General features: G+C 51.6%; 1 protein-coding gene across 1 annotated transcript in view; it reads left to right on the forward strand.

Moving 5' to 3' along the window:
- The window catches only part of LOC144489256 (vigilin-like), a gene marked incomplete at both ends in the record, with an annotated part of 49,295 nt that overhangs the window by 17,293 nt on the left and 4,863 nt on the right, over positions 1-27,139 (forward strand). The window contains 6 exons of the mRNA XM_078207124.1: positions 2,170-2,256; positions 9,800-9,931; positions 13,674-13,892; positions 18,170-18,391; positions 19,795-20,013; positions 22,762-22,900. Of these exons, the coding sequence (XP_078063250.1) occupies positions 2,170-2,256; positions 9,800-9,931; positions 13,674-13,892; positions 18,170-18,391; positions 19,795-20,013; positions 22,762-22,900 (1,018 nt within the window). The remainder of the gene's footprint in view (positions 1-2,169; positions 2,257-9,799; positions 9,932-13,673; positions 13,893-18,169; positions 18,392-19,794; positions 20,014-22,761; positions 22,901-27,139) is intronic.

The raw sequence follows: 27,139 nt of genomic DNA on the forward strand, positions 1-27,139 counted from the left end.
TCCACAGTCCAAAGATGTGCGGGTTAGGTGGATTGGCCGTGCTAAAAAAATTGCCCCTTAGAGTCCTGAGATGCGTAGGCTAGAGGGATTAGTGGGTAAATATGTAGGGATATGGGAGTAGGGCCTGGGTGGGATTGTGGTTGGTGCAGACTCGATGGGCCGAATGGCCTCTTTCTGTACTGTAGGGGTTCTATGATCTCATGAATGAGATGGGAATAGAGGGATATGGTCCCCGGAAGCGTAGGGGGGTTTTAGTTAAGTCGGGCAGCATGGGCGGTGCAGGCTTGGAGGGCCGAAGGGCCATGCTAATTTGACCCTTAGTGTCCAAAGATGTGTAGGTTAGGTGGATTGACCATGCTAAATTGCCCCTTAGTGTCCAAAGATGTGCAGGTTAGGTGGATTGGCCATGCTAAATTGCCCCTTAGTGTCCAAAGATGTGTAGGTTAGGTGGATTGGCCATGCTAAATTGCCCCTTAGTGTCCAAAGATAGAACATAGAACAGTACAGCACAGAACAGGCCCTTCGGCCCACGATGTTGTGCCGAGCTTTATCTGAAACCAAGATCAAGCTATCCCACTCCCTATCATCCTGGTGTGCTCCATGTGCCTATCCAATAACCGCTTAAATGTTCCTAAAGTGTCTGACTCCACTATCACTGCAGGCAGTCCATTCCACACCCCAACCACTCTCTGCGTAAAGAACCTACCTCTGATATCCTTCCTGTATCTCCCACCACGAACCCTATAGTTATGCCCCCTTGTAATAGCTCCATCCACCCGAGGAAATAGTCTTTGAACGTTCACTCTATCTATCCCCTTCTTCATTTTATAAACCTCTATTAAGTCTCCCCTCAGCCTCCTCCACTTCAGAGAGAACAGCCCTAGCTCCCTCAACCTTTCCTCATAAGACCTACCCTGTGCAGGTTAGGTGGATTGGCCATGCTAAATTGCCCCTTAGTGTCCAAAGATGTGCAGGTTAGGTGGATTGGCCATGCTAAATTGCCCCTTAGTGTCCAAAGATGTGCAGGTTAGGTGGATTGGCCATGCTAAATTGCCCCTTAGTGTCCAAAGATGTGCAGGTTAGGTGGATTGGCCGTGCTAAATTGCCCCTTAGTGTCCAAAGATGTGTAGATTAGGTGGATTGACCATGCTAAATTGCCCCTTAGTGTCCAAAGATGTGCAGGTTAGGTGGATTGGCCATGCTAAATTGCCCCTTAGTGTCCAAAGATGTGTAGGTTAGGTGGATTGGCCATGCTAAATTGCCCCTTAGTGTCCAAAGATGTGTAGGTTAGGTGGATTGGCCGTGCTAAATTGCCCCTTAGTGTCCAAAGATGTGCAGGTTAGGTGGATTGGCAATGCTAAATTGTCCCCTCGTGTCAAGGGGATTTAAAAATAAAGTTTATTTATTAGCCACAAGTAAGGCTTACATTAACACTGCAATGAAGTTACTGTGAAAATCCCCTAGTCGCCACACTCCGACGCCTGTTTGGGTAACACTGAGGGAGAATTTAGCACGGCCAATGCACCCTAACCAGCACGTCTTTCAGACTGTGGGAGGAAACCGGAGCACCCGGAGGAAACCCACGCAGACACGGGGGGGGAGAACGTGCAGACTCCACACAGACAGTGACCCAAGGCTGGGAATCGAACCCGGGTCCCTGGTGCCGTGAGGCAGCAGCGCTAACCCACAGGGTAAATACATGGACTTACGGGGATAGGGCCTGGGTGGGACTGCTGTCGGTGCAGACTCGATGGGCTGAAGGGCCTCCTCCTGCAGTGTTGGGATTCTACGATACAGGGCAGTAAGAGGTGGGACTCTGATTGGCAAATAGTGATCGCAGAATGGATGTACCGTTATTGTCAGAAGGCTAAATGGGCGAGGATACCTTTCTCTCCGACCCACAACGGGACAATGCAGAATATTGCGGGGGCTGCAAACTGGGAAATTCTGGAAATACTCAGCACAGCTCCGCAGGAAACCAGAGCGAACATTCCCCTTCCGAAGAAAGGTCACTGTTTCCCTCTCTTTCCCCCAAACAACTTTTGATTGATGCACAGAACGCTGTGTGTCGCAAGCATGTGTCACCCTCTCTCCCCCCACCCCCCGCAACCCCCACGCGTGTAATTATTTATTTACTGAGCTGTCTTCCTGTTTTGTTCTGACCCCCAGATCGAGAACAGCTACTCTGTCTCCACCCCCATCTTCAAGCAGTTCCACAAAAACATCATCGGCAAAGGTGGGGCCAACATCAAAAAGGTACGAAGGGCGGCGTGACACAACCGTCCGCGATTGTTATTACCGATAGAAACCGGACGCAGGAGGAGCCCATTCGGCTCTTCGAGCCTGTTCCACCATTCATAGAAGATAGGAGGAGGCCATTCGGCCCTTCGAGCCTGCTCCGCCATTCATCACCATCATGGCTGATCATCCAACTCAATAGCCTAATCCTGCTTTCCCCCCATAACCTTTGATCCCGTTCGCCCCAAGTGCTATATCCAGCCGCCTCTTGAATACATTCAATGTTTTGGCATCAACTACTTCCTGTGGTAATGAATTCCACAGGCTCACCACTCTCTGGGTGAAGAAATGTCTCCTCACCTCATAAGAAATAGGAGCAGGAGTAGGCCATCTAGCCCCTCGAGCCTGCTCCGCCATTCAATAAGATCATGGCTGATCTGATAGTGGGTTCAGTTCCACTTACCCGCCCGCTCCCCATAACCCTTAATTCCCTTAATGGTTAAAAATCTATCTATCTGTGACTTAAACACATTTAACGAGGTAGCCTCTACTGCTTCATTGGGCAGAGAATTCCAAAGATTCACTACCTTCTGGGAGAAGAAGTTCCTCCTCAACTCTGTTCTAAACTGACTCCCCCGTATTTTGAGGCTATGCCCCCTAGTTCTTGTTTCCATTGTAAATGGAAATAACCTCGCTGCTTCTACCCTGTCTAGCCCCTTCATTATCTTATATGTTTCTATAAGATCTCCCCTCAACCTTCTAAACTCCAATGAGTACAGGCCCAGTCTACTCAATCTCTCCTCATAAGCTAACCCCCTCATCTCCGGAATCAACCTGGTGAACCTTCTCTGTACCCCCTCCAAAGCTAATATATCCTTTCTTAAGTAAGGGGACCAAAATTGTACACAGTACTCTAGGTGCGGCCTCACCAGTACCCTGTACAGTTACGTCCTAAATGGTCTACCCCGAATCCTCAGACTGTGATCCCCTGGTTCTGGACTCCCCCCACCATCGGGAACATCCTCCCTGCATCTACCCTGTCTAGTCCTGTTAGAATTTTATAAATCACTATGAGATCCCCCCCTCATTTGTCTGAACCCCAGTGAAAACAATCCTAACCTGGTCAATCTCTCCTCACACATCAGTCCCGCCATCCCTGGAAAGCCGGGTAAACCTTCGCTGCACTCCCTCCAGAGCAAGAACATCCTTCCTCAGAAAAGGAGACCAAAACTGCACACAATACTCCAGGTGTGGCCTCACCAAGGCCGTGTATCATTGCAACAACACATCCCTGCTCCTGTACTCGAAACCTCTCGCAGTGAAGGCCAACATACCATTTGCCTTCTTTACCGCCTGCTGCACCTGCATGCTTACCTTCAGCGACTGGTGGACAAGGACACCCAGATCCCTCTGCACACTCCCCCTCTCCCAATTTACAGCCATTCAGGTAGCAATCTGCCGCCTTGTTTTTGCTTCCAAATTGAATAACCTCACACTTATCCAAATCATACTGCATCTGCCATTGATTTGCCCACTCACCCAACCTGTCCAGATCATTCTGAAGGATCTCTGCATCCTCGGCACAGTTCACCCTCCCACCCAACTTGGTGTCATCTGCAAACTTTGAGATGTTACGTTTTGTTCCCTCATCCAGATCATTAATATATATTGTGAATAGCTGGGGGTCCCAGCACCGATCCCTGTGGCACCCCACTAGTTACTGCCTGCCAATTTGAAAAGCACCCATTAATTCCTACTCTTTGTTTCCTCTCTGCCAACCAGTTTTCTATCCATCTCAATACACTTCCCCCAATCCCATGCGCTTTAATCTTGCACGATAATCTCTTATGCGGGACTTTGTCAAACGCTTTCTGAAAGTCCAAATATACCACATCGACTGGCTCCCCCTTGTCAACTCTACTAATTACATCTTCAAAGAATCCCAACAGATTTGTCAAGCATGATTTCCCCTTCATAAACCCATGCTGACTCTGTGTCTGACCCTGCCACTGCTTTCCAAATGCTCCGTTGTAAATTCATTACGATCTTGGCTGATTAACAGAGGGTCTCGAACTATTATAGAATCCTTACCTAAAGTTAATATTACAATCCCAACTTAATTTATTACATTTGCATAGAAACTAGAAGCATGAGGAGGCCATTCGGCCCTTCGAGCCTGCTCCGCCATTCATTATGATCATGACTGATCATCGAATTCAATATCCTGATTCCCCTCCTCCCCCCCCTCCATATCCCTCGGTCCCTTTAGCCCCCAAGAGCTATATCTAATTCCTTCTTGAAATCTCACAACGTTTTGGCCTCAGCTACTTTCTGTGAATTCCACACATTCACCACCCTCTGGGTGAAGAAATCTCTCCTCACCTCAGTCCTAAAAGGTTTACCCCTTATCCTCAAACTATGACCCCCTACTTCTTGACTCCCCCCACCATTGGGAACATTCTTCCTGAATCTACCCTGTCTAATCCTCTCAGAATTTTATAAGTTTCTACAAGATCCTCTCGCACTCTTCTAAACTCCAGCGAATATAATCCTAACCGACTTAATCTCTCCTCATATGACAGACCTGCCATCCCAGAATCAGCCTGGTAAACCTTCGCTGTACACCCTGTATAGCAAGGACATCCTTCCTCAGATAAGGAGACCAAAACTGCACACATCTATTGTGTCGTGCCCGCGGCTCACTGGGAATGGGGGGACACTTTCCTCCCCGTCAGAAGACAGGGATTTAGGTCCCACTCCAGACTCTCGAACTCATAATCCATGCTGGTTGCTCGCAAGGCGAAAGTTAACCTTGGGGCTGACGCCTGTCCCTCCACCCATCTCACTCAGTCGTTACGGCTGATAGTGGGAACTTGCCGTCCACCAATTGGCTGCCACATTCCAACACCTCATTGACGAGCATGTTCTGACGTCATCAAAAGGCGCCGTGGAAATGCAGGTCCCTTTCTGGTTGTCACTCATTCCTCTTTCCGTGTGCAGGTTAGGCGGATTGGTCATGCTAAACTGCCCCTTAGTGTCCAAAGATGTGTAGGTTAGGCGGATTGGTCATGCTAAACTGCCCCTTAGTGTCCAAAGATGTGTAGGTTAGGTGGATTGGCCATGCTAAACTGCCCCTTAGTGTCCAAAGATGTGTAGGTTAGGTGGATTGGCTATGCTAAACTGTCCCTTAGTGTCCAAAGATGTGCGGGTTAAGTGGATTGGCCATGCTAAATTGCCCCTTAGTGACTAAAGATGGGCAGGTTAGGTGGATTGGCCATGCTAAATTGTCCCTTAGTGTCCAAAGATGTGCAGGTTAGGTGGATTGGCCATGCTAAATTGCCCCTTAATGTCCAAAGATGTGCGGGTTAGGTGGATTGGCCATGCTAAATTGCCCCTTAGTGTCCAAAGATGTGCAGGTTAGGTGGATTGGCCATGCTAAATTTCCACTTAGTATCCAAAGATGTGCAGGTTAGGTGGATTGTCTATGGTAAATGCGTGGGGTTAGAAGGATAGGGGAAGGGTGGGATGGGGGGAGGGGTGTGCCTGGGTACAGTGCTCTTTCGGAGAGTCGGCGCAGACTCAATGGGCCGAATGGCCTGCTTCTGCACTGTCGGGGCTCTAATAAGGATGCCAACCATCACCACCTTCAGTGCGACTGGCGATGGGCAATCAATGTTGGCCTTGGCAGCAGCACCCACATCCTGGTCATCAACTTTTAATAAAGAGAGAAAGCAACCATGCTTGTTCCTTGACCTCTCTCTCCTTGGGCGGGCGGGGCAGTGTCGCCTGTCATAGCCCCCCCACCCAACCTGCCCCCCCACCCAACCTGCCCCCCCACCCAACCTGCCCCCCCACCCAACCTGCCCCCCCACCCAACCTGCCCCCCCACCCAACCTGCCCCCCCCACCCAACCTGCCCCCCCCCCACCCAACCTGCCCCCCCCCACCCAACCTGCCCCCCCCACCCAACCTGCCCCCCCACCCAACCTGCCCCCCCACCCAACCTGCCCCCCCACCCAACCTGCCCCCCCACCCAACCTGCCCCCCCACCCAACCTGCCCCCCCACCCAACCTGCCCCCCCACCCAACCTGCCCCCCCACCCAACCTGCCCCCCCACCCAACCTGCCCCCCCACCCAACCTGCCCCCCCACCCAACCTGCCCCCCCACCCAACCTGCCCCCCCACCCAACCTGCCCCCCCACCCAACCTGCCCCCCCACCCAACCTGCCCCCCCACCCAACCTGCCCCCCCACCCAACTTGCCCCCCCTCCCAACCTGCCCCCCCACCCAACCTGCCCCCCCCACCCAACCTGCCCCCCCCCACCCAACCTGCCCCCCCCCACCCAACCTGCCCCCCCACCCAACCTGCCCCCCCACTCAACCTGCCCCCCCTCCCAACCTGCCCCCCCACCCAACCTGCCCCCCCACCCAACCTGCCCCCCCACCCAACCTGCCCCCCCACCCAACCTGCCCCCCCACCCAACCTGCCCCCCCACCCAACCTGCCCCCCCACCCAACCTGCCCCCCCACCCAACCTGCCCCCCCACCCAACCTGCCCCCCCACCCAACCTGCCCCCCCACCCAACCTGCCCCCCCACCCAACCTGCCCCCCCACCCATCCTGCCCCCCCACCCAACCTGCCCCCCCACCCAACCTGCCCCCCCACCCAACCTGCCCCCCCACCCAACCTGCCCCCCCACCCAACCTGCCCCCCCCACCCAACCTGCCCCCCAGCCAACCTGCCCCCCCACCCAACCTGCCCCCTCACCCAACCTGCCCCCCTCACCCAACCTGCCCCCCCCACCCAACCTGCCCCCCCCACCCAACCTGCCCCCCCACCCAACCTGCCCCCCCTCCCAACCTGCCCCCCCTCCAATTATCACTCAGATCAGCACAGACATGGAATCAAACCCAGGGCCTCTATCATAGAGTCATGGAGGTTTGCAGCATGGAAACAGGCCCTTCGGCCCACCTTGTCCATGCTGCCCCTTTTTTTAAACCGCTAAGCTAGTCCCAATTGCCCGCGTTTGGCCCATATCCCTCTCTACCCATCTTACCCACAGAACTGTCTAAATGCTTTTTAAAAGACAAAATTGTGCCCGCCTCCACTACTACCTCTCGTTCCAGACACTCACTTTTAGCAATGGGTTAACAGACCTTCCAATTAAGTCCTAATTTGATGTCAGTTATTCAATAGAAGCCACAGGTGGCACTATTGGTTGGTGGAGAATTGTGTGCGGAGTTGGGTCAAAGAAATAAAGGTATTTTTATGAAGAGGCAGAACTCGTGTCTCCTTTACTGAACCGTGACTGAGAGGCTCAAACACTCACCACCCTCTGTGTGAAAAAATTGCCCCTCTGGACCCTTTTGTATCTCTCCCCTCTCACCTTAAACCTACGGCTTCCAGTTTTAGACTCCCCTACCTTTGGGAAAAGATATTGACTATCTAGCTGATCTATGCCCCTCATTATTTTATAGACCTCTATAAGATCACCCCTCAGCCTCCTACGCTCCAGAGAAAAAAGTCCCAGTCTATCCAGACTCTCCTTACAACCATCAAGTCCCGGTAGCATCCTAGTAAATCTTTTCTGCACTCTTTCTAGTTTAATAATATCCTTTCTATAATAGGGTGACCAGAATTGCACACAGTATTCCAAGTGTGGCCTCACCAATGTCTTGTACAACTTCAACAAGACTCCTGTATTCAATGTTCTGACCGATGAAACCAAGCATGCCGAATGCCTTCTTCACCACTCTGTCCACCTGTGACTCCACTTTCAAGGAGCTATGAACATGTACCCCTCGATCTCTTTGTTCTGTAACTCTCCCCAACACCCCTACCATTAATTGAGTAAGTCCTGCCCTGGTTCAATCTACCAAAATGCATCACCTCGCATTTGTCTAAATTAAACTCCATCTGCCATTCGTCAGCCCACTGGCCTCAGGACACCTCACGTTCCTCGATGCCTTTGATTCACTCCGATAGCCACAGGCTTGTTTTCCTCTTTAACCTTTCGCGGTAACAAGAAGAAGAGATAAATAGAACTTGTGATGGAAAATGTTTGCTTCCCAGAGAGTAAGACAAGAAAAAAAAATTCACCCCTGGAGGATTAAAAAGAAGTTGTTTTGATGCATTTGAGGGGAGGCTCTGTGAGCAGGCAAGGACGAAAGAGCGGCACGGCGGTTAAGCGCTGCTGCCTCACAGCACCAGGGACCCGAGATCGATTCCCGGCTTGGCGTCACTGTCTGTGCGGAGTCTGCACGTTCTCCCCGTGTCTGCGTGGGTTTCCTCCGGGTGCTCCGGTTTCCTCCCACAGTCCAAAGATATGCAGGTGAGGTGGATTGGCCATGCTAAATTGGCCCTACACATCTTTGGACACTAAGGGGCAATTTAGCATGGCCGATCCACCTAACCTGCACATCTTTGGACACTAAGGGACAATTTAGCACGGCCAATCCACCTAACCTGCACATCTTTGGACACTAAGGGGCGATTTAGCATGGCCGATCCACCTAACCGGCACATCTTTGGACACAAAAGGGCAATTTAGCATGGCCAATCTACGCAACCTATACATCTTTCGATACTAAGGGACAATTTAGAATGGCCAATCCACCTAATCTACACATCTTTGGACACAAAAGGGCAATTTAGCATGGCCAATCTACGCAACCTATACATCTTTCGACACTAAGGGACAATTTAGCACGGCCAATCCACCTAGCCTACACATCTTTGGACACTAAGGGACAATTTAGCATGGCCAATCCACCTAATCTACACATCTTTGGACACAAAAGGGCAATTTAGCATGGCCAATCTACGCAACCTATACATCTTTCGACACTAAGGGACAATTTAGCACGGCCAATCCACCTAACCTACACATCTTTGGACACTAAGGGGCAATTTAGCATGGCCAATCCACCTAACCTGCACATCTTTGGACACTAAGGGGCAATTTAGCATGGCCAATCTACCCAAACTACACATCTTTGGACACTAAGGGGCAATTTAGCATGGCCAATCTACCCAACCTACACATCTTTGGACACTAAGGGGCAATTTAGCATGGCCAATCTACCCAAACTACACATCTTTGGACACTAAGGGGCAATTTAGCACGGCCAATGCACCTAACCACTTAACCAGTGGAAGGAAACTGGAGCACCCGGAGGAAACCCACGCAGACACGAGGAGAACGTGCAGACTCCGCGCAGACAGTGACCCCAAGCCGGGAATCGAACCCGTGTCCCTGGCGCTGTGAGGCAGCAGCGCTAACCCACTGCGCCACCCAATCGTGCAGGACAAAAGTAGCTGGATGAAATGGGTTGTGAAATGAGCCATCAGCATTGGGCAAGTGGCCTACTTTTGTGTTAGTCCTCCACGGGACGTGACATGGCCGGCTCAGCCTTGAGAAGGTGGTGGTGAGCTGCCCTCTTTGAGGCTCCACCACCTACACATGCGGTGTGGGTACACCCGCGGCGCTGGTTAGGAAGGGAATGCCAGCATGGGGGGGAACGGTCTCTGACTCGCGTGCTTTTGCTATTCCCTCGCCAGATCCGTGAAGAAACGAACACAAAGATTGATCTCCCCACTGAGAACAGCAACTCGGAGGTGATCCTCATCACCGGGAAGAAAGCCAACTGCGAGGCAGCCCGAGATCGCATCCTCTCCATTCAACGCGAGCTGGTACATCACGTCAGGGCCTTTCCTGTCCACCCTCTCAGCAACCCTGTGCTTGCGTCACCCCGTTCAATCAACTTCGCCAGGGGGTTTGGGGAGGGGGGAACACTTGGGAATCACTGGGGAGAGTCGGGGTGGCACCCAAAGGCGGGAAAAGCAGGAAGCGACCGGATCGGCTTTACGTGACTGTACAGGCCCCTCTTTCCTTGTTCATGTGTGTCGGAATATCGACCTTCCAAACATGGGCTGCGTCCAGAAAGAGATTTAAGAGCTGAAAGGAATGCATTATGGTTAGGACGGGTCTGTCGCTGTACAACACTGGGGTCCAGTACTGGTGGGGACGGGTCTGTCACTGTATAACACTGGGGTACAGTACTGGTGGGGATGGGTCTGTCGCTGTATAACACTGGGGTACAGTACTGGTGGGGATGGGTCTGTCGCTGTATAACACTGGGGTACAGTACTGGTGGGGACGGGTCTGTCACTGTACAACACTGGGGTACAGTACTGGTGGGGACGGGTCTGTCGCTGTATAACACTGGGGTACAGTACTGGTGGGGATGGGTCTGTCGCTGTATAACACTGGGGTACAGTACTGGTGGGGACGAGTCTGTCACTGTATAACACTGGGGTACAGTACTGGTGGGGATGGGTCTGTCTCTGTATAACACTGGGGTACAGTACTGGTGGGGACGAGTCTGTCACTGTATAACACTGGGGTACAGTACTGGTGGGGACGGGTCTGTCGCTGTATAATACTGAGGTACAGTACTGGTGGGGACGGGTCTGTCACTGTACAACACTGGGGTACAGTACTGGTGGGGACGGGTCTGTCACTGTATAACACTGGGGTACAGTACTGGTGGGGATGGGTCTGTCACTGTATAACACTGGGGTACAGTACTGGTGGGGACGGGTCTGTCACTGTATAACACTGGGGTACAGTACTGGTGGGGACGGGTCTGTCGCTGTACAACACTGGGGTACAGTACTGGTGGGGACGGGTCTGTCACTGTATAACACTGGGGTACAGTACTGGTGGGGACGGGTCTGTCGCTGTGTAACACTGGGGTACAGTACTGGTGGCGACGGGTCTGTCACTGTATAACACTGGGGTACAGTACTGGTGGGGATGGGTCTGTCGCTGTATAACACTGGGGTACAGTACTGGTGGGGACGGGTCTGTCGCTGTACAACACTGGGGTCCAGTACTGGTGGGGACGGGTCTGTCACTGTATAACACTGGGGTACAGTGCTGGTGGGGACGGGTCTGTCGCTGTATAACACTGGGGTACAGTACTGGAGGGGACGGGTCTGTCACTGTATAACACTGGGTACAGTACTGGTGGGGACGGGTCTGTCACTGTATAACCCTGGGGTACAGTACTGTGGGGACGGGTCTGTCACTGTATAACACTGGGGTACAGTGCTGGTGGGGACGGGTCTGTCGCTGTATAACACTGGGGTACAGTACTGGAGGGGACGGGTCTGTCACTGTATAACACTGGGGTACAGTACTGGTGGGGATGGGTCTGTCACTGTATAACACTGGGTACAGTGCTGGTGGGGACGGGTCTGTCGCTGTATAACACTGGGGTACAGTACTGGTGGGGATGGGTCTGTCGCTGTATAACACTGGGGTACAGTACTGGTGGGGACGGGTCTGTCGCTGTATAACACTGGGGTACAGTACTGGTGGGGACGGGTCTGTCACTGTATAACACTGGAGTACAGTACTGGTGGGGATGGGTCTGTCGCTGTATAACACTGGGGTACAGTAGGTGGGGACGGGTCTGTCACTGTATAAGACTGGGGTACAGTACTGGTGGGGATGGGTCTGTCGCTGTATAACACTGGGGTATAGTACTGGTGGGGATGGGTCTGTCACTGTATAACCCTGGGGTACAGTACTGGTGGGGATGGGTCTGTCGCTGTATAACACTGGGGTATAGTACTGGTGGGGATGGGTCTGTCACTGTATAACCCTGGGGTACAGTACTGGTGGGGACGGGTCTGTCGCTGTATAAGACTGGGGTACAGTGCTGGTGGGGACGGGTCTGTTGCTGTATAACACTGGGGTACAGTACTGGGGGGGACGGGTCTGTCACTGTATAAGACTGGGGTACAGTGCTGGTGGGGACGGGTCTGTTGCTGTATAACACTGGGGTATAGTACTGGGGGGGACGGGTCTGTCACTGTATAACACTGGGGTACAGTCCTGGTGGGGACGGGTCTGTCGCTGTATAACACTGGGGTACAGTGCTGGTGGCGACGGGTCTGTCGCTGTATAACACTGGGGTACAGTACTGGAGGGGACGGGTCTGTCACTGTGTAACACTGGGGTACAGTACTGGAGGGGACGGGTCTGTCACTGTATAACACTGGGGTACAGTACTGGAGGGGACGGGTCTGTCACTGTATAACACTGGGTACAGTGCTGGTGGGGACGGGTCTGTCGCTGTATAACACTGGGGTACAGTGCTGGTGGGGACGGGTCTGTCGCTGTATAACACTGGGGTCCAGTACTGGAGGGGACGGGTCTGTCACTGTATAACACTGGGTACAGTGCTGGTGGGGACGGGTCTGTCGCTGTATAACACTGGGGTACAGTACTGGTGGGGACGGGTCTGTCAGTGTATAACACTGAGTGTGTGTGCGTGCGTGCGTGCCTGTGTGATCGATCTGTATTTTTGTGTGGGGGGCGCGGTGATATATGTGTGTGTTATCTGTCTGTTTGTGTGTGTGGTGTATGTGGTATCCATGTGTGTGTTGTCTATATGTGTTTGTGTGTGGGGTATACGTGTAATGTCCATGTGTGTTTTTGTGTGTAGGAGGGTATATGTGTATTGTCTATATGTGTGTTTGTGTGTGTGTGGGGTACACGTGTGTGTTGCCTGTATGTGTGTTTGTATGTGTGCGGGGTACATGTGCGTGTTGCCTATGTGTGTGTTTGTATCTGTGTGGGGTACATGTGTGTGCTGTCTATATGTGTGTTTGTATGTGTGCGGGGTACATGTGTGTGTTGTCTCTGTGTTTTTGTGTGCGTGTGTGTGCAAGGGACATGTGTGTTGTCTATATGTGTTTGTGTGTGGTGTCTTTTTGCATTTTTGTGTGTGCAGGGTACATATGTGTGTGTTGTCTATATGTGTTTTTGTGTGTGCTGGGTACATGTGTGTGTGTTGTCTCTATGTGTTGTATGTGGGGCATGTGTGTGTGTTGTCTGTATGTGTGCGGGGTATGTGTGTGTGTTGTCCAGAGATATGTCTGTGCAGGGTACATATGTATGTGTTGTCTATATGTGTTTTTGTGTGTGCTGGGTACATGTGTGTGTGTTGTCTCTATGTGTTGTATGTGGGGCATGTGTGTGTGTTGTCTGTATGTGTGCGGGGTATGTGTGTGTGTTGTCCAGAGATATGTCTGTGCAGGGTACATATGTATGTGTTGTCTCTTTGTGTTTTTGTGTGTGTGTGCAGGGTACACGCGTGTGTGTGAGTGTGTGTGTGTTGTCCATACGCGTTGTGTGCAGGGTATCTGTATGTGTTGTCTATACGTGTGTGTGTGGGGTACGTGTGTGTGTGTGTTGTCTATATGCGTGAGGGCTTGTGTACATGTGTTCTTGTATGTGGGGTTGCTTGAGCGCGTGAGCATGCGTGTTGTGTATATGTGTTTGTGAGTGTATGTGTGTGTGCACATGCGTGTATACACGGGCTTGTGTATCGCTGTTTAATTGTGGCTGTGTCTCCCACAGGCGAACATCAAGGAAGTGGATGTTTTGATCCCTGCCAAGCTGCACAACTCCCTGATCGGGGCTAAGGGGCGTTTGGTGCGGTCACTCATGGAGGAGTGTGGAGGAGTGCACATCCATTTCCCCTCGGAAGGCTCAGGCAGCGACAAAGTCACCATCAGGGGTCCTGTGGAGGAGGTGGAGAAAGCAAGGAAACAGCTGCTTCAGCTGGCCGAGGAAAAGGTATTCCGACATATGTAGCGCCTTTAAACCCCCAGGACCTTCATCGGAGCATAAAACCATAAGACATAGGAGCAGAATTAGGCCACTCGGCCCATCGAGTCTGCTCCGCCATTCAATCATGGCTGATATTTTTCTCATCCCCATTCTCCTGCCCTTTCCCCCATAACCCCTGATCCCCTTATTAATCAAGAACCTATCTATCTCTGTCTTCAAGACACTCAATGACCCGGCCTCCACAGCCTTCTGCGGCAAAGAGTTCCACAGATTCACCACTCTCTGGCTGAAGAAATTCCTCCTCATCTCTGTTTTAAAGGATCGTCCCTTTAGCCTGAGGTTGTGCCCTCTGGTTCTAGTTTTTCCTACTCGTGGAAACATCGTCTCCACATCCATTCTATCCAGGCCTCGCAGTATCCTGTAAGTTTCAATAAAATCCCCCCCTCATCCTTCTAAATTCCACTGAGTACAGACCCAGAGTCCTCAACCGTTCCTCATACGACAAGCTCTTCATTCCAGGGATCATTCTTGTGAACCTCCTCTGGACTCTTTCCAAGGCCAGCACATCCTTCCTTAGATACGGGGCCCAAAACTGTTCACAATACTCCAAATGGGGTCTGACCAGAGCCTTATACAGCCTCAGAAGTACATCCCTGCTCTTGTATCCTAGCCCTCTCGATATGAATGCTAACACTGCATTTGCCTTCTGAACTGCCGACTGAACCTGCGCGTTAACCATTTTCAAATTAAACTCAGCACCAAGCCACGTGAGGAGATATCAGGACAAATGACTTAAATCCTTGGTCAGTAGGCTGTGTAAGCCATGCCTTAATGGAGGAGGAAAGGATGGAGATATTTAGTGAGGCAATCCTTATTTCGGAGATGGGAATTTTCAGTTACTTGGAAAACAAATGTCGGATGATAAAAAAATTTCACCTGGCATTTTGAACGATTTGCCCTAGTTGGCCTGATTATTTTTTATTCATCGTGGGACATGATGGGCCAGCATTTATTGCCCATCCCTAGTTGCCCTTGGAGGGCAGATGAGAGTCGACCACATTGCTGCGACTCTGGAGTCACATGTAGGCCAGACCGGGTAAGGACGGCAGATTTCCTTCCCCAAGGGACATTAGTGAACCACAGAATCATAGAAGCCCACAGTGCAGAAGGACACCCTTCAGCCCATCGAGTCTGTGCCGACCACAATCCCACCTAGGCCCTATCCCCACAACCCCATGCATTTACCCTTGCCAGTCCCCCTGACACTCGGGGGGGCAATTTATCACGGCCAATCCACCTAACCCGCACATCTTTGGACTGTGGGAGGAAACCGGAGCACCCGGAGGAAACCCACGCAGACACGGGGAGAACGTGCAGACTCCGCACAGACAGTGACCCAAGGCCGGGAATCGAACCCGGGTCCCTGGCGCTGTGAGGCAGCAGTGCTGTCGCCTGTGCCACCGTGCCGCCCAGATGGGTTTTTCCGACAGTCAACAATGTCTTAAGTAGATTCTTAATTCCAGATTTTTCTTTTAAATTGAATTCAAGTTCCACCCTCTGAGGCGGGGCGGGATTCGAACCTGGGTCCCCCAGAACATTAGCTGAGTTTCTGGATTACTAGTCTAGCGATAACACCACTAGGCCAGCCCCTCCCTCTAACAGGGTGACACATTTGCACAGTGACAGCCCGAAGATACACTTGGACATAAGGGCGTAGACTGCATAAAGGTTGATGCCCAAAGCGTGACAATTCAAAGGGCGGCACGGTAGCACAGTGGTTAGCACTGCTGCTTCAAAGCTCCAGGTACCTGGGTTCGATTCCCGGCTCGGGTCACTGTCTGTGCGGAGTTTGCACATTCTCCTCGTGTCTGCGTGGGTTTCCTCCGGGTGCTCCGGTTTCCTCCCACAGTCCAAAGATGTGCGGGTTAGGTTGATTGGCTATGCCAAAATTGCCCTTAGTGTCCTGGGATGCGTAGGTTAGAGGGATTAGTAGGTAGATATGGGGGTAGGGCCTGGGTGGGATTGTAGTCGGTGCAGACTCGATGGGCCGAATGGCCTCTTTCTGTGCTGTAGGGTTTCTAAATACAGCTGGAAGCCAAGATCTGCAAATATAATATTTGTATAAGACATTGAGAGGTGAAATGCTCTCAGCCTTAACGCATTCGTTCAAGTCTCCATCAGCGTCAGGCTTGTTAGGGTACAGATCAGAATCCCCAAGGTACATTATGAAGCGTGAGATTAAATCTATCGCTCGACCAAAGACCAGGCACAGTGGGCTGAATGGCCATGTTCTGTACCGTATCATTCTGTTTTGCACTGGAGATGCCTCCAAGCCCTCCCTCCCCGGAGGACAGCGTGGGAGAGGTTTGATAGGGGCGGCACAGTGGCTAGCACCGCTGCCTCACAGCGCCAGGGACCCAGGTTCAATTCTAGCCTTGGGTCACTCCCTGTGTGGAGTTTGCACGTTCTCCCCTGAGTCTGCGTGTGGGTTTCCGTTCCTCCAGTTTCCCCCCACGCTCCAAAGATGCGCAGTTTGGGTGGATTGGCCGTGCTAAATTGCCCCTTAGTGTCCAAAGATGTGTAGGTTAGGTGGATTGGCCATGCTAAATTGCCCCTTAGTGTCCAAAGATGTGTAGGTTAGGCGGATTGGCCATGCTAAATTGCCCCTTAGTGTCCAAAGATGTGCAGGTTAGGTGGATTGGCTATGCTAAATTGCCCCTTAGTGTCCAAAGATGTGAAGGTTAGGTGGATTGGCCGTGCTAAATTGCCCCATGGTGTCCAAAGATGTGCAGGTTAGATGGATTGGCCATGCTAAATTGCCCCTTGATGTTCCAAGATATGCCGGTAGGTGGATTGGCCATGCTAAATTGCCCCTTATTGTACAGAGATGTGCTGGTTAGGGGGATTGGCTGTGCTAAATTGCCTCTTAAGAACATAAGAAATAGGAGCAGGAGTCAGCCATCTAGCCCCTCGAGCCTGCCCCGCCATTCAATAAGATCATGGCTGATCTGAAGTGGATCAGTTCCACTTACCCGCCTGATCCCTATAACCCCTAATTCCCTTACCGATCAGGAATCCATCTATTCGTGATTTAAACATATTCAACGAGGTAGCCTCCACCACTTCAGTGGGCAGAGAATTCCAGAGATTCACCACCCTCTGAGAGAGGAAGTTCCTCCTCAACTCTGTCCTAAACTGACCCCCCTTTATTTTGAGGCTGTGCCCTCTAGTTCTAGTTTCCATTCTAAGTGGAAAGAATCTCTCCACCTCTACCCTATCCAGCCCCTTCATTATCTTATTGGTCTCTATAAGATCTCCCCTCAGCCTTCTAAATTCCAACGAGTACAAACCCAATCTGCTCAGTCTCTCCTCATAATCAACACCCCTCATCTCTGGTATCAACCTGGTGAACCTTCTCTGCACTCCCTCCAAGGCCAATATATCCTTCCGCAAATAAGGGGACCAATACTGCACACAGTATTCCAGCTGCGGCCTCACCAATGCCCTGTACAGATGCAGCAAGACATCCCTGCTTTTATATTCTATCCCCCTCGCGATATAGGCCAACATCCCATTTGCCTTCTTGATCACCTGTTGCACCTGCAGACTGGGTTTTTGCGTCTCATGCACAAGGACCCTCAGGTCCCTCTGCACAGCAGCATGTTGTAATTTTTTCCCATTTAGATAATAATCCAATTTGCTATTATCTTAGTGTCCAAAGATGTGCAGGTTAGGTGGATTGGCCATGCTAAATTGTCCCTTAGTGTCCAAAGATGTGCAGGTTAGGTGGATTGGCCATGCTAAATTGTCCCTTAGTGTCCAAAGATGTGTAGGTTAGGTGGATTGGCCGTGCTAAATTGCCCCTTAGTATCCAAAGATGTGCAGGTTAGGTGGATTGGCCATGCTAAATTGCCCCTTAGTGTCCAAAGATGTGCAGTTTGGGTGGATTAGAGTCATCGAGATGTGCATCTCAGAAACAGGCCCTTCAGCCCATCTCATCTATGCCTAAACTGAACTAGTCCCATTTGCCCGAGTTTGGCCCATTTCCCTCTAAACCTTTCCCTATCCATGTCCCTGCCCAAATGTCTTTTCAATGTTGTAATTGTTCCCGCCTGTGCCACCGCAGCTTAGCCATGGAGTAACGGGGAATGGGGCAAGGGTAATACCGCTGTCAGCGAGTCAGTGCAGACTGGATGGGCCGATTGGCCTCCTTCTGCACTGTCGGGATTCTAAACTAACTGTCTTGTTCTCCACACCCTCCCACCCCCCACTCCGCCTTTCAGCAAATCAACAACTGCACCGTGGAGTTGCACGCCAAACCGGAATACCACAAGTTCCTCATCGGAAGGGGCGGCGGAAACATCCGCAGGGTGCGAGACCGCACGGGGGCCCGGATCATCTTCCCAGCCGTCGACGACAGGGACCAGGAGCTGATCACCATCGTGGGGAAGGAAGAGGCAATAAATCAGGCGCACAAAGAACTGGAGATTCTGATCAAGAACCTGGTTAGTTCCCTCCGCTTATCACCCTCCCACCTCATCAGGGCGGCACGGTGGCACAGGGGGTTAGCACTGCTGCCTCACAGCGCCAGGGACCCGGGTTCGATTCCCGGCTTGGGTCACTGTCTGTGCGGAGTCTGCACGTTCTCCCCCCGTGTCTGCGTGGGTTGCCTCCGGGTGCTCCGGTTTCCTCCCACAGTCCAAAGATGTGTAGGTTAGGTAGATTGGCCATGCTAAATTGCCCCTTAGTGTCCGAAAGATGTGTGGGTTAGATGGATTGGCCATGCTAAATTGCCCCTTAGTGTCCGAAAGATGTGTGGGTTAGGTGGATTGGCCATGCTAAATCGCCCCTTAGTGTCCAAAGATGTGAAAGTTAGGTGGATTGGCCATGCTAAATTGCCCGTTAATGTCCAAAGGAGGGCAGGTTAGGTGGATTGGCCATCTTAAATTGCCCCTTAGTCTTCAAAGATGTGCAGGTTAGGGTGGATTGGCCACGCTAAATTGCCCCTTAGTGTCCAAAGATGTGCAGGTTAGGTGGATTGGCCGTGCTAAATTGCCCCTTAGTGTCCAAAGATGTGCAGGTTAGGTGGATTGGCCACGCTAAATTGCCCCTTAGTGTCCAAAGATGTGCAGGTCAGGTGGATTGGCCATTCTAAATTCTCCCTTGGTGTCCAAAGATGTGCGGGTTAGGTGGATTGGCCATGCTAAATTCTCCCTCAGTGTTACCCGAACTGGTGCCGGAGTGTGGCGACGATGGGATTTTCACAGTAACTTCATTGCAGTGTTAATGTAAGCCTTACTTGTGACACTAATAAATAAACTTTGAACTAGACATTGAAACAGGGAATAGGAACTTTTTGATTTGATTTATTATTGTCACATGTATTGGGATACAGTGAAAAGTATTGTTTCTTGCGCGCTATACAGACAAAGCATACCGTTCATAGCGAAGGAAAGGAGAGAGTGCAGAAGGTAGTGTTACAGTCATAGCTAGGGTGCAGAGAAAGATCAACTTAATGCGAGGTCGGTCCATTCAAAAGTCTGACAGCAGCAGGGAAGAAGCTGTTCTTGAGTCGGTTGGTACGTGACCTCAGACTTTTGTATCTTTTTCCCGAAGGAAGAAGGTGGAAGAGAGAATGTCCGTGGTGCGTGGGGGTCCTTGATTATGCCGGCTGCTTTTCCCCGAGGCAGCGGGAAGTGTAGACGGAGTCAATGGATGGGAGGCTGGGTTTGCGTGATGGATTGGGCTACATTCACGACCCTTTGTAGTTCCTTGCGGTCTTGGGCAGAGCAGGAGCCATACCAAGCTGTGATACAACCAGGAAGGATGCTTTCTATGGAGCATCTGTAAAAGTTGGTGAGAGTCGGAGCTGACTGCGGCTCACTCGTTCTGAAATCCTCTCCCGCAGGATAACGTCATCGAAGAGTTGATGATTGTAGACCCCAAGTATCACCGGCACTTTGTGGCGCGCAGGGGGCAGGTACTCCGCGAGATTGCAGAGGAGTACGGAGGAGTGACGGTCAGCTTCCCCCGCACCGGCATCCAGAGCGACCGGGTGACGCTGAAAGGGGCAAAGGATTGCGTGGAGGCGGCCAAGCGGCGCATCCAGGAAATCATCGGTGACCTGGTGAGCAAAGCGGGCAGCGGGGGAACGGGATCCGTCACACCCTTTCACACTGACCGAATCAGAGAGATTACACAGCTTGGAGACAGGCCCCTCAGCCCTCCCTGTCCATGGTTTCACAGAATCCCTACAGTGCAGGAGGAGGCCACTCGGCCCATCGAGTCTGCACCCAGGCCCTATTCCCGTGACCCCACACATTTACCCTGCTAATCCCCCTGACACTAGGGTCAATTTAGCATGGCCAATCCACCTGACCTGCACATCTTTGGACACCAAGGGGCAATTTAGCATGGCCAATCCACCGAACCCGCACATCTTTGGACACTAAGGGGCCATTTAGCATGGCCAATCCACCTAACCTGCACATCTTTGGACACTAAGGGGCAATTTAGCATGGCCAATCCACCTAACCTACACATCTTTTGACACGAAGGAGCAATTTAGCATGGCCAATCCACCTAACCTGCACATCTTTGGACACTAAGGGGCAATTTAGCATGGCCAATCCACCTGACCTGCACTTCTTTGGACACTAAGGGGCAATTTTGCATGGCCAATCCACCTAACCTACACATCTTTGGACACTAAGGGGCAATTTAGCATGGCCAATCCACCTAACCCGCACATCTTTGGACACTAAGGGACAATTTTGCATGGCCAATCCACCTAACCTACACTTCTTTGGACACTAAGGGGCAATTTAGCATGGCCAATCCACCTAACCCGCACATCTTTGGACACTAAGGGACAATTTAGCATGGCCAATCCAGCTAACCTGCACATCTTTTGACACTAAGGGACAATTTAGCATGGCCAATCCACCTAACCTGCACATCTAAGGACACTAAGGGGACAATTTAGCATGGCCAATCCACCTAACCTGCACATCTTTGGACACTAAGGGACAATTTAGCATGGCCAATCCACCTAACCTACACATCCCGGGACACTAAGGGGCAATTTTAGCATAGCCAATCCACCTAACCCGCACATCTTTGAACTGTGGGAGGAAACCGGAGCCCCCGGAGGAAACCCACGCAGACACGGGGAGAACGTGCAGACTCCGCACAGACAGTGACCCAAGCCGGGAATCGAACCCGGGTCCCTGGCGCTGTGAGGCAGCAGCGCTAACCCACTGTGCCACCCTGCCGCTTCCTGAACTGAGTTTGTCCCATTTGCCTGCATTTGGCCCAGATCCTGCTCAGCCTTTCCCATCTGATGTCCTTTAGGGAACGAAATCCGACGCCCTTACCCGGTCTGGCCTACATGTTACTCCAGAGCCACAGCCAATGTGGTTGACTCTCAACTGCCCTCCGAGGGGCAACTGGGGATGGGCAATAAATGCTGGACCAGCCAGGGACGCACATGTCCCACGAATGAATGATAAATACAGATGTAAACACACATATCATTGAGAACCACGGTGCTGCCTCCGAAAGTGCAGCATCTTAAACAGGAGGCTACGAAAGTTAACATCTCCTTCAGGTAATGACAAAAACACTTCGAATCGAAAGGTGCTCCAATATGGGACGGCACGGTGGCACAGTGGTGAGCACTATGGCGACTAGGGGAGTTAGGAGTGTGGGGCGACTAGGGGATTTTCACAGTCACTTCATCGCAGTGTTAATGTAAGCCTAACTTGTGACACTAATAAATAAACTTTAAACTTAAATTCTCCCTCAGTGTTACCCGAACAGGCGCCGGAGTGTGGGCGACTCGGGGATTTTGACAGTAACTTCATTGCAGTGTTAATGTAAGCCTGATTGTGACACGGATAAATAAACAAAGTCATCACCAATTTTACTTATCAGCGTCGCTGACATTAACACGGCAATGAAGTTACTGTGAAAACCTCCTCTTGTGGGAGAATTAGGGATGGGCTGGGGGGTGAAGGGAAGTGAGGGGGAAATCCCAAAGATGTGCAGGTTAGGGTGGATTGGCCGTGCTAAATTGTCCCTTAGTGTCCAAAGATGTGCGGGTTAGGTGGATTGGCCATGCTAAATTGCCCCTTAGTGTCCAAAGATGTGCGGGTTAGGTGGATTGGCCATGCTAAATTGCCCCTTAGTGTCCAAAGATGTGCAGGTTAGGGGGATTGGCCATGCTAAATTGCCCCTTAGTGTCCAAAGATGTGTAGGTTAGGTGGATTGGCCATGCTAAATTGCCCCTTCGTGTCCAAAGATGTGCAGGTTAGGTGGATTGGCCATGCTAAATTGCCCCTTAGTGTCCAAAGATGTGCAGGTTAGGTGGATTGGCCATGCTAAATTGTCCCTTAGTGTCCAAAGATGTGCAGGTTAGGTGGATTGGCCATGCTAACTTGACCCTTAGTGTCCCAAGATGTGCAAGGGGCAGCACGGTGACACAGTGGTTAGCACTGCTGCCTCACATTGCCAGAGACACAGGCTCGATTCCTGGCTTGGATCACGGTCTGTGTGGAGTCTGCACGTTCTCCCCGTGTCTGCGTGGGTTTCCTCCGGGTGCTCCGGTTTCCTCCCACAGTCTGAAAGTTGTGCTGGGTTAGGGTGCATTGACCCGAACAGGCGCCGGAGTGTGGGCGACTGGGGGACTTTCACAGTAACTTCATTGCGGTGTTAATGTAAGCCGACTTGTGACACGAATAAATAAACTTTGAAGAAATCTTTTAAAAAGAAGTGTCTCTTTTTCCTCCCCCCCCGCGCTCCTCCCTCCTGATTATTACTGATTGTTATTTTTGTCTGAGATCTGTTTCTCTTTTCTGTCTGTGCCCCTCCTCAGGAAGCCCAGGTGATGCTGGAATGTGTTATTCCCCAGAGGTTCCACCGAGCCGTCATGGGGCTAAAGGGGTCCAAAGTGCAGCAGATCACCCGGGATTACGACGTACAGATCAAATTCCCGGAACGGGAGGAGAGCCAAGGTAGGGATTGAGAGGCGGGAGGGCCCCACCGCGGCGGGAGAAATCGACCTTCCCTCGTGCCGGCTTCACCTTGCGGGACGCACACTCGCCCCGCAGTGTTGCTCTCGCCTTGCTGAGGCTGACCCGTCTGCGTGGTCAAGGGGCGCTCTTCCCTGTCTTTACCATCTTTACCCGCCTTTGGTCCCCATTTTCCACTCGCTCTGCCTTTTTCTTTCCATCCCGTTTGCCCTTTTTTTTTTGTTTTTCGTTCCCGGTGTTCGTAGGACCATCCCGACCGGTGCCAGAGAAACTTTGGTGACTCATGGCACCTCTCCAGCACAGAAGGAGGCCGGTCGAGTTTCCACCTGCTCTCCAACGGTGATTCTCACCCAGCCCTGTCCCCGTAGCCCCATGTATTTACGCCACTAATCCCCTAACCTAAACATCTTTGGACACTAAGGAACAATTTAGCACGGCCAATCCACCTAACCTACACATCTTTGGACACTAAGGGGCAATTTAGCACGGCCAATCCCCCTAACCTACACATCTTTGGACACTAAGGGGCAATTTAGCACGGCCAATCCCCCTAACCTACACATCTTTGGACACTAAGGGGCAATTTAGCATGGCCAATCCACCTAACCTGCACATCTTTGGACACTAAGGGGCAATTTAGCACGGCCAATCCCCCTAACCTACACATAGGGGCGGCACGGTGGCACAGTGGGTTACCACTGCTGCCTCACGGCGCCAGGGACTCAGGTTCGATTCCCGGTCTCTGTCTGTGTGGAGTTTGCACATTCTCCCCGTGTCTGCGTGGGTTTCCTCCGGGCGCTCCGGTTTCCTCCCACAGTCCAAAGACGTGCTTATTTGGTGAATTGGCCGTGCTAAATTCTCCCTCAGTGTTACCTGAACAGGTGCCGGAGTGTGGCGAATTGGGGATTTTCACAGTAACTTCATTGCGGTGTTAATGTAAGCCTTACTTGTGACTAATAAATAAACTTTAAAACTTTACTTTATCTTTAGACATGAAGGAGCAATTTAGCATGGCCAATCCACCTAACCTACACATCTTTGGACACTAAGGGGCAATTTAGCATGGCCAATCCACCTAACCTACACATCTTTGGACACTAAGGGGCAATTTAGCACGGCCAATCCACCTAACCTGCACATCTTTGAACACTAAGGGACAATTTAGCATGGCCAATCCACCTAACCTACACATCTTTGGACACTAAGGGGCAATTTAGCATGGCCAATCCCCCTAACCCTCACATCTTTGGACACTAAGGGGCAATTTAGCATGGCCAATGACCCTAACCCTCACATCTTTGGACACTAAGGGACAATTTAGCATGGCCAATCCACCTAACCTGCACATCTTTGGACACTAAGGGACAATTTAGCATGGCCAATCCATCTAACCTACACATCTTTGGACACTAAGGGACAATTTAGCATGGCCAATCCACCTTACCTGCACATCTTTGGACACTAAGGGACAATTTAGCATGGCCAATCCATCTAACCTACACATCTTTGGACACTAAGAGGCAATTTAGAACCCGCACATCCTTGGACACTCGGGGTGGCAATGGCCGAGTGGTATAATCGCTAGACTGTTATTCCAGAAACTCAGATAATTTTCTGGGGACCCGGGTTCAAAATAAACCCACAAGAAACTACAAAAGGTTGTGAACGTAGCCCCTCGGCTGAATAAGAGCCACACCAAGCTGTGATACATCGAGAAAGGATGCTTTCTATGGGGCATCTGTAAAAGTTGGTGACAGTCGTAGCTGACATGCCAAATTTCCTTAGTCTTCTGAGAAAGTAGAGGTGTTGGTGGGGCTTTCTTAACTATAGTGTCGGCATGGGGGGGACCAGGATAGGTTGTTGGTGATCTGGACACCTAAAAACCTGAAGCTCTCAACCCTTTCTACTTCGATCCCGTTGATGTAGACAGGAGCATGTTCTCCTTTACACTTCCTGAAGTCGATGACAATCTCCTTCGTTTTGTTGACATTGAGGGAGAGATTATTGTCGCCGCACCAGTTCACCAGATTCTCTATCTCATTCCTGTACTCTGTCTCGTCATTGTTTGAGATCCGACCCACTACGGTGGTGTCGTCAGCAAACTTGAAAATGGAGTTTGAGGGGAATTTGGCCGCACGGTTATAGGTGTATAAGGAGTATAGTAGGGGGCTGAGAACACAGCCTTGTGGGGCACCGGTGTTGAGGATGATCGTGGAGGAGGTGTTGTTGCCTATCCTTACTGATTGTCTTTGGATCAAAAAGTCTGGGAATAATGGAACAGATTCAACAATTCAACAGTTATCAAAAAGCCAAGTGTTCTGGATGGTGTTGGATTGCCGGATAAATCCCGGCTTGGGTCACTGTGTGGAGTTTGCACATTTTCCCCGTGTCTGCGTGAGTTTCCTCCGGGTGCTCCAGTTTCCTCCCCCAGTCCAAAGATGTGCAGGTTGGGTGGATTGGCCATGCTACATTGCCCCTTGGTGTCCAAAGATGTGCGGGTTAGGTGGATTGGCCATGCTAAATTGCCCCTTAATGTCCAAAGATGTGCAGGTTAGGTGGATTGGCCATGGTAAATTGCCCCTTAGTGTCCAAAGATGTGCAGGTTAGGTGGATTGGCCATGCTAAATTGCCCCTTGGTGTCCAAACATTTGTAGGTTCGGTGGATTGGCCATGCTAAATTGCCCCTTAATGTCCAAAGATGTGCAGGTTAGGTGGATTGGCCATGGTAAATTGCCCCTTAGTGTCCAAAGATGTGCAGGTTAGGTGGATTGGCCATGCTAAATTGCCCCTTAGTGTCCCAAGATGTGCGTGTTAGGTGGATTGGCCATGCTAAATTGCCCCTTAGTGTCAGGAGCTGGAGTAAATACATGGGGTTATGGAGATAAGGTCTGGGTGGGATTGTGATCAGTGCAGACTCGATGGTCCGAATGGCCTCCATCAGGTTTGTAGGATTCTATGAAATGGTCGGTAAGACATTCCCCACCCCCCCCCCCCCCGAATAGTGTCGCAGTGTCTCTCACATCCACCTGAACAGGTCGGACGGAACTTGCCGTGTTGGCGGCTCCTCCAACAATGTGGCACTCTTCCTCCAGTGGCGCAGTGAAGTAGCAGCCCGGGGCCGGGTGCTCGAGGCCCTGGGACAGGGTTCGAAGCCACGGCCTCCTGTGGTTGTGGAGTGGGTTGATGTGGCTGCCCGAGCTCTCTCTGTGTGTGTTTCCCTCCCTCGGAATCCTGCGGGGACTTCACCGAGTGCCTGTTTACTCTCCGCAAATAGCTCCCCGCTGGGGGCAACCGGGGGCCCTCCCTCGGGTTCGATCTTTCCACTCGTTAACCAGGGAGCGGCCTCATTTGAGACGATCGAGTGTTAATTTGGCAGCTTTCAGGGTCGGGCTCAGTCCTGTAATTACCACACAAGGGACCAGGGAACCGCAGAGTCTGCCGCAGCTCGTAAACAGAAGGGCTTTGCGGAGGAGATAGGGCCTTCACAGGGCAGCAGTGGCCTTTGGAGAGATGAGGGAAGGATTGGCTTCAGGGAATGCTGAGGCTGTAAGCCGGGTGGGCTGGGGAAGGGGTGAAGGAGTTGAGGAAGAGAGATGCGAGACGGTTGAATCAAGGTGGGGCAGGGTTTTATTTTTCCTCCGCGGGGTGAGGGCGTCGCCGGCCAGCGTTTGTTACCCAACCCCAATTCCCCCTTGAATTGAATGTCTTGCTCGGCCATTGCAGAGGAAGCGGGGTGGCATCGCTGTCCCACGGCGCCAGGGACCCGGGTTCGATTCCCGGCCTCGGGGTCACTGTCTGTGTGGAGTTTGCACGTTCTCCCCGTGTCTGCGTGGGTTTCCTCCGGGTGCTCCGGTTTCCTCCTCCTGAAAAGACGTGTAGGTTAGGTGGATTGGACACGCAAAATTGCCCCTTAATATCCAAAGATGTGCAGGTTAGGTGGATTGGCCATGCTAAATCGCCCCTAAGTGTCCAAAGATGTGTGGGTTTGGTGGATTGGCCATGCTAAATTGCCCCTTAATGTCCAAAGATGTACAGGTTAGGTGGATTGGCCATGCTAAATTGTCCCTTAGTGTCCAAAGATGTGCAGGTTAGGTGGATTGGCCGTGCCAAATTGCCTCTTAGTGTCCAAAGATGTGCAGGTTAGGTGGATTGGCCGTGCCAAATTGCCTCTTAGTGTCCAAAGATGTGCGGGTTAGGTGGATTGGCCGTGCCAAATTGCCT

The sequence above is a fragment of the Mustelus asterias genome, unplaced genomic scaffold (assembly GCF_964213995.1).
Source record: "Mustelus asterias unplaced genomic scaffold, sMusAst1.hap1.1 HAP1_SCAFFOLD_2065, whole genome shotgun sequence".
NCBI lineage: Eukaryota > Metazoa > Chordata > Chondrichthyes > Carcharhiniformes > Triakidae > Mustelus > Mustelus asterias.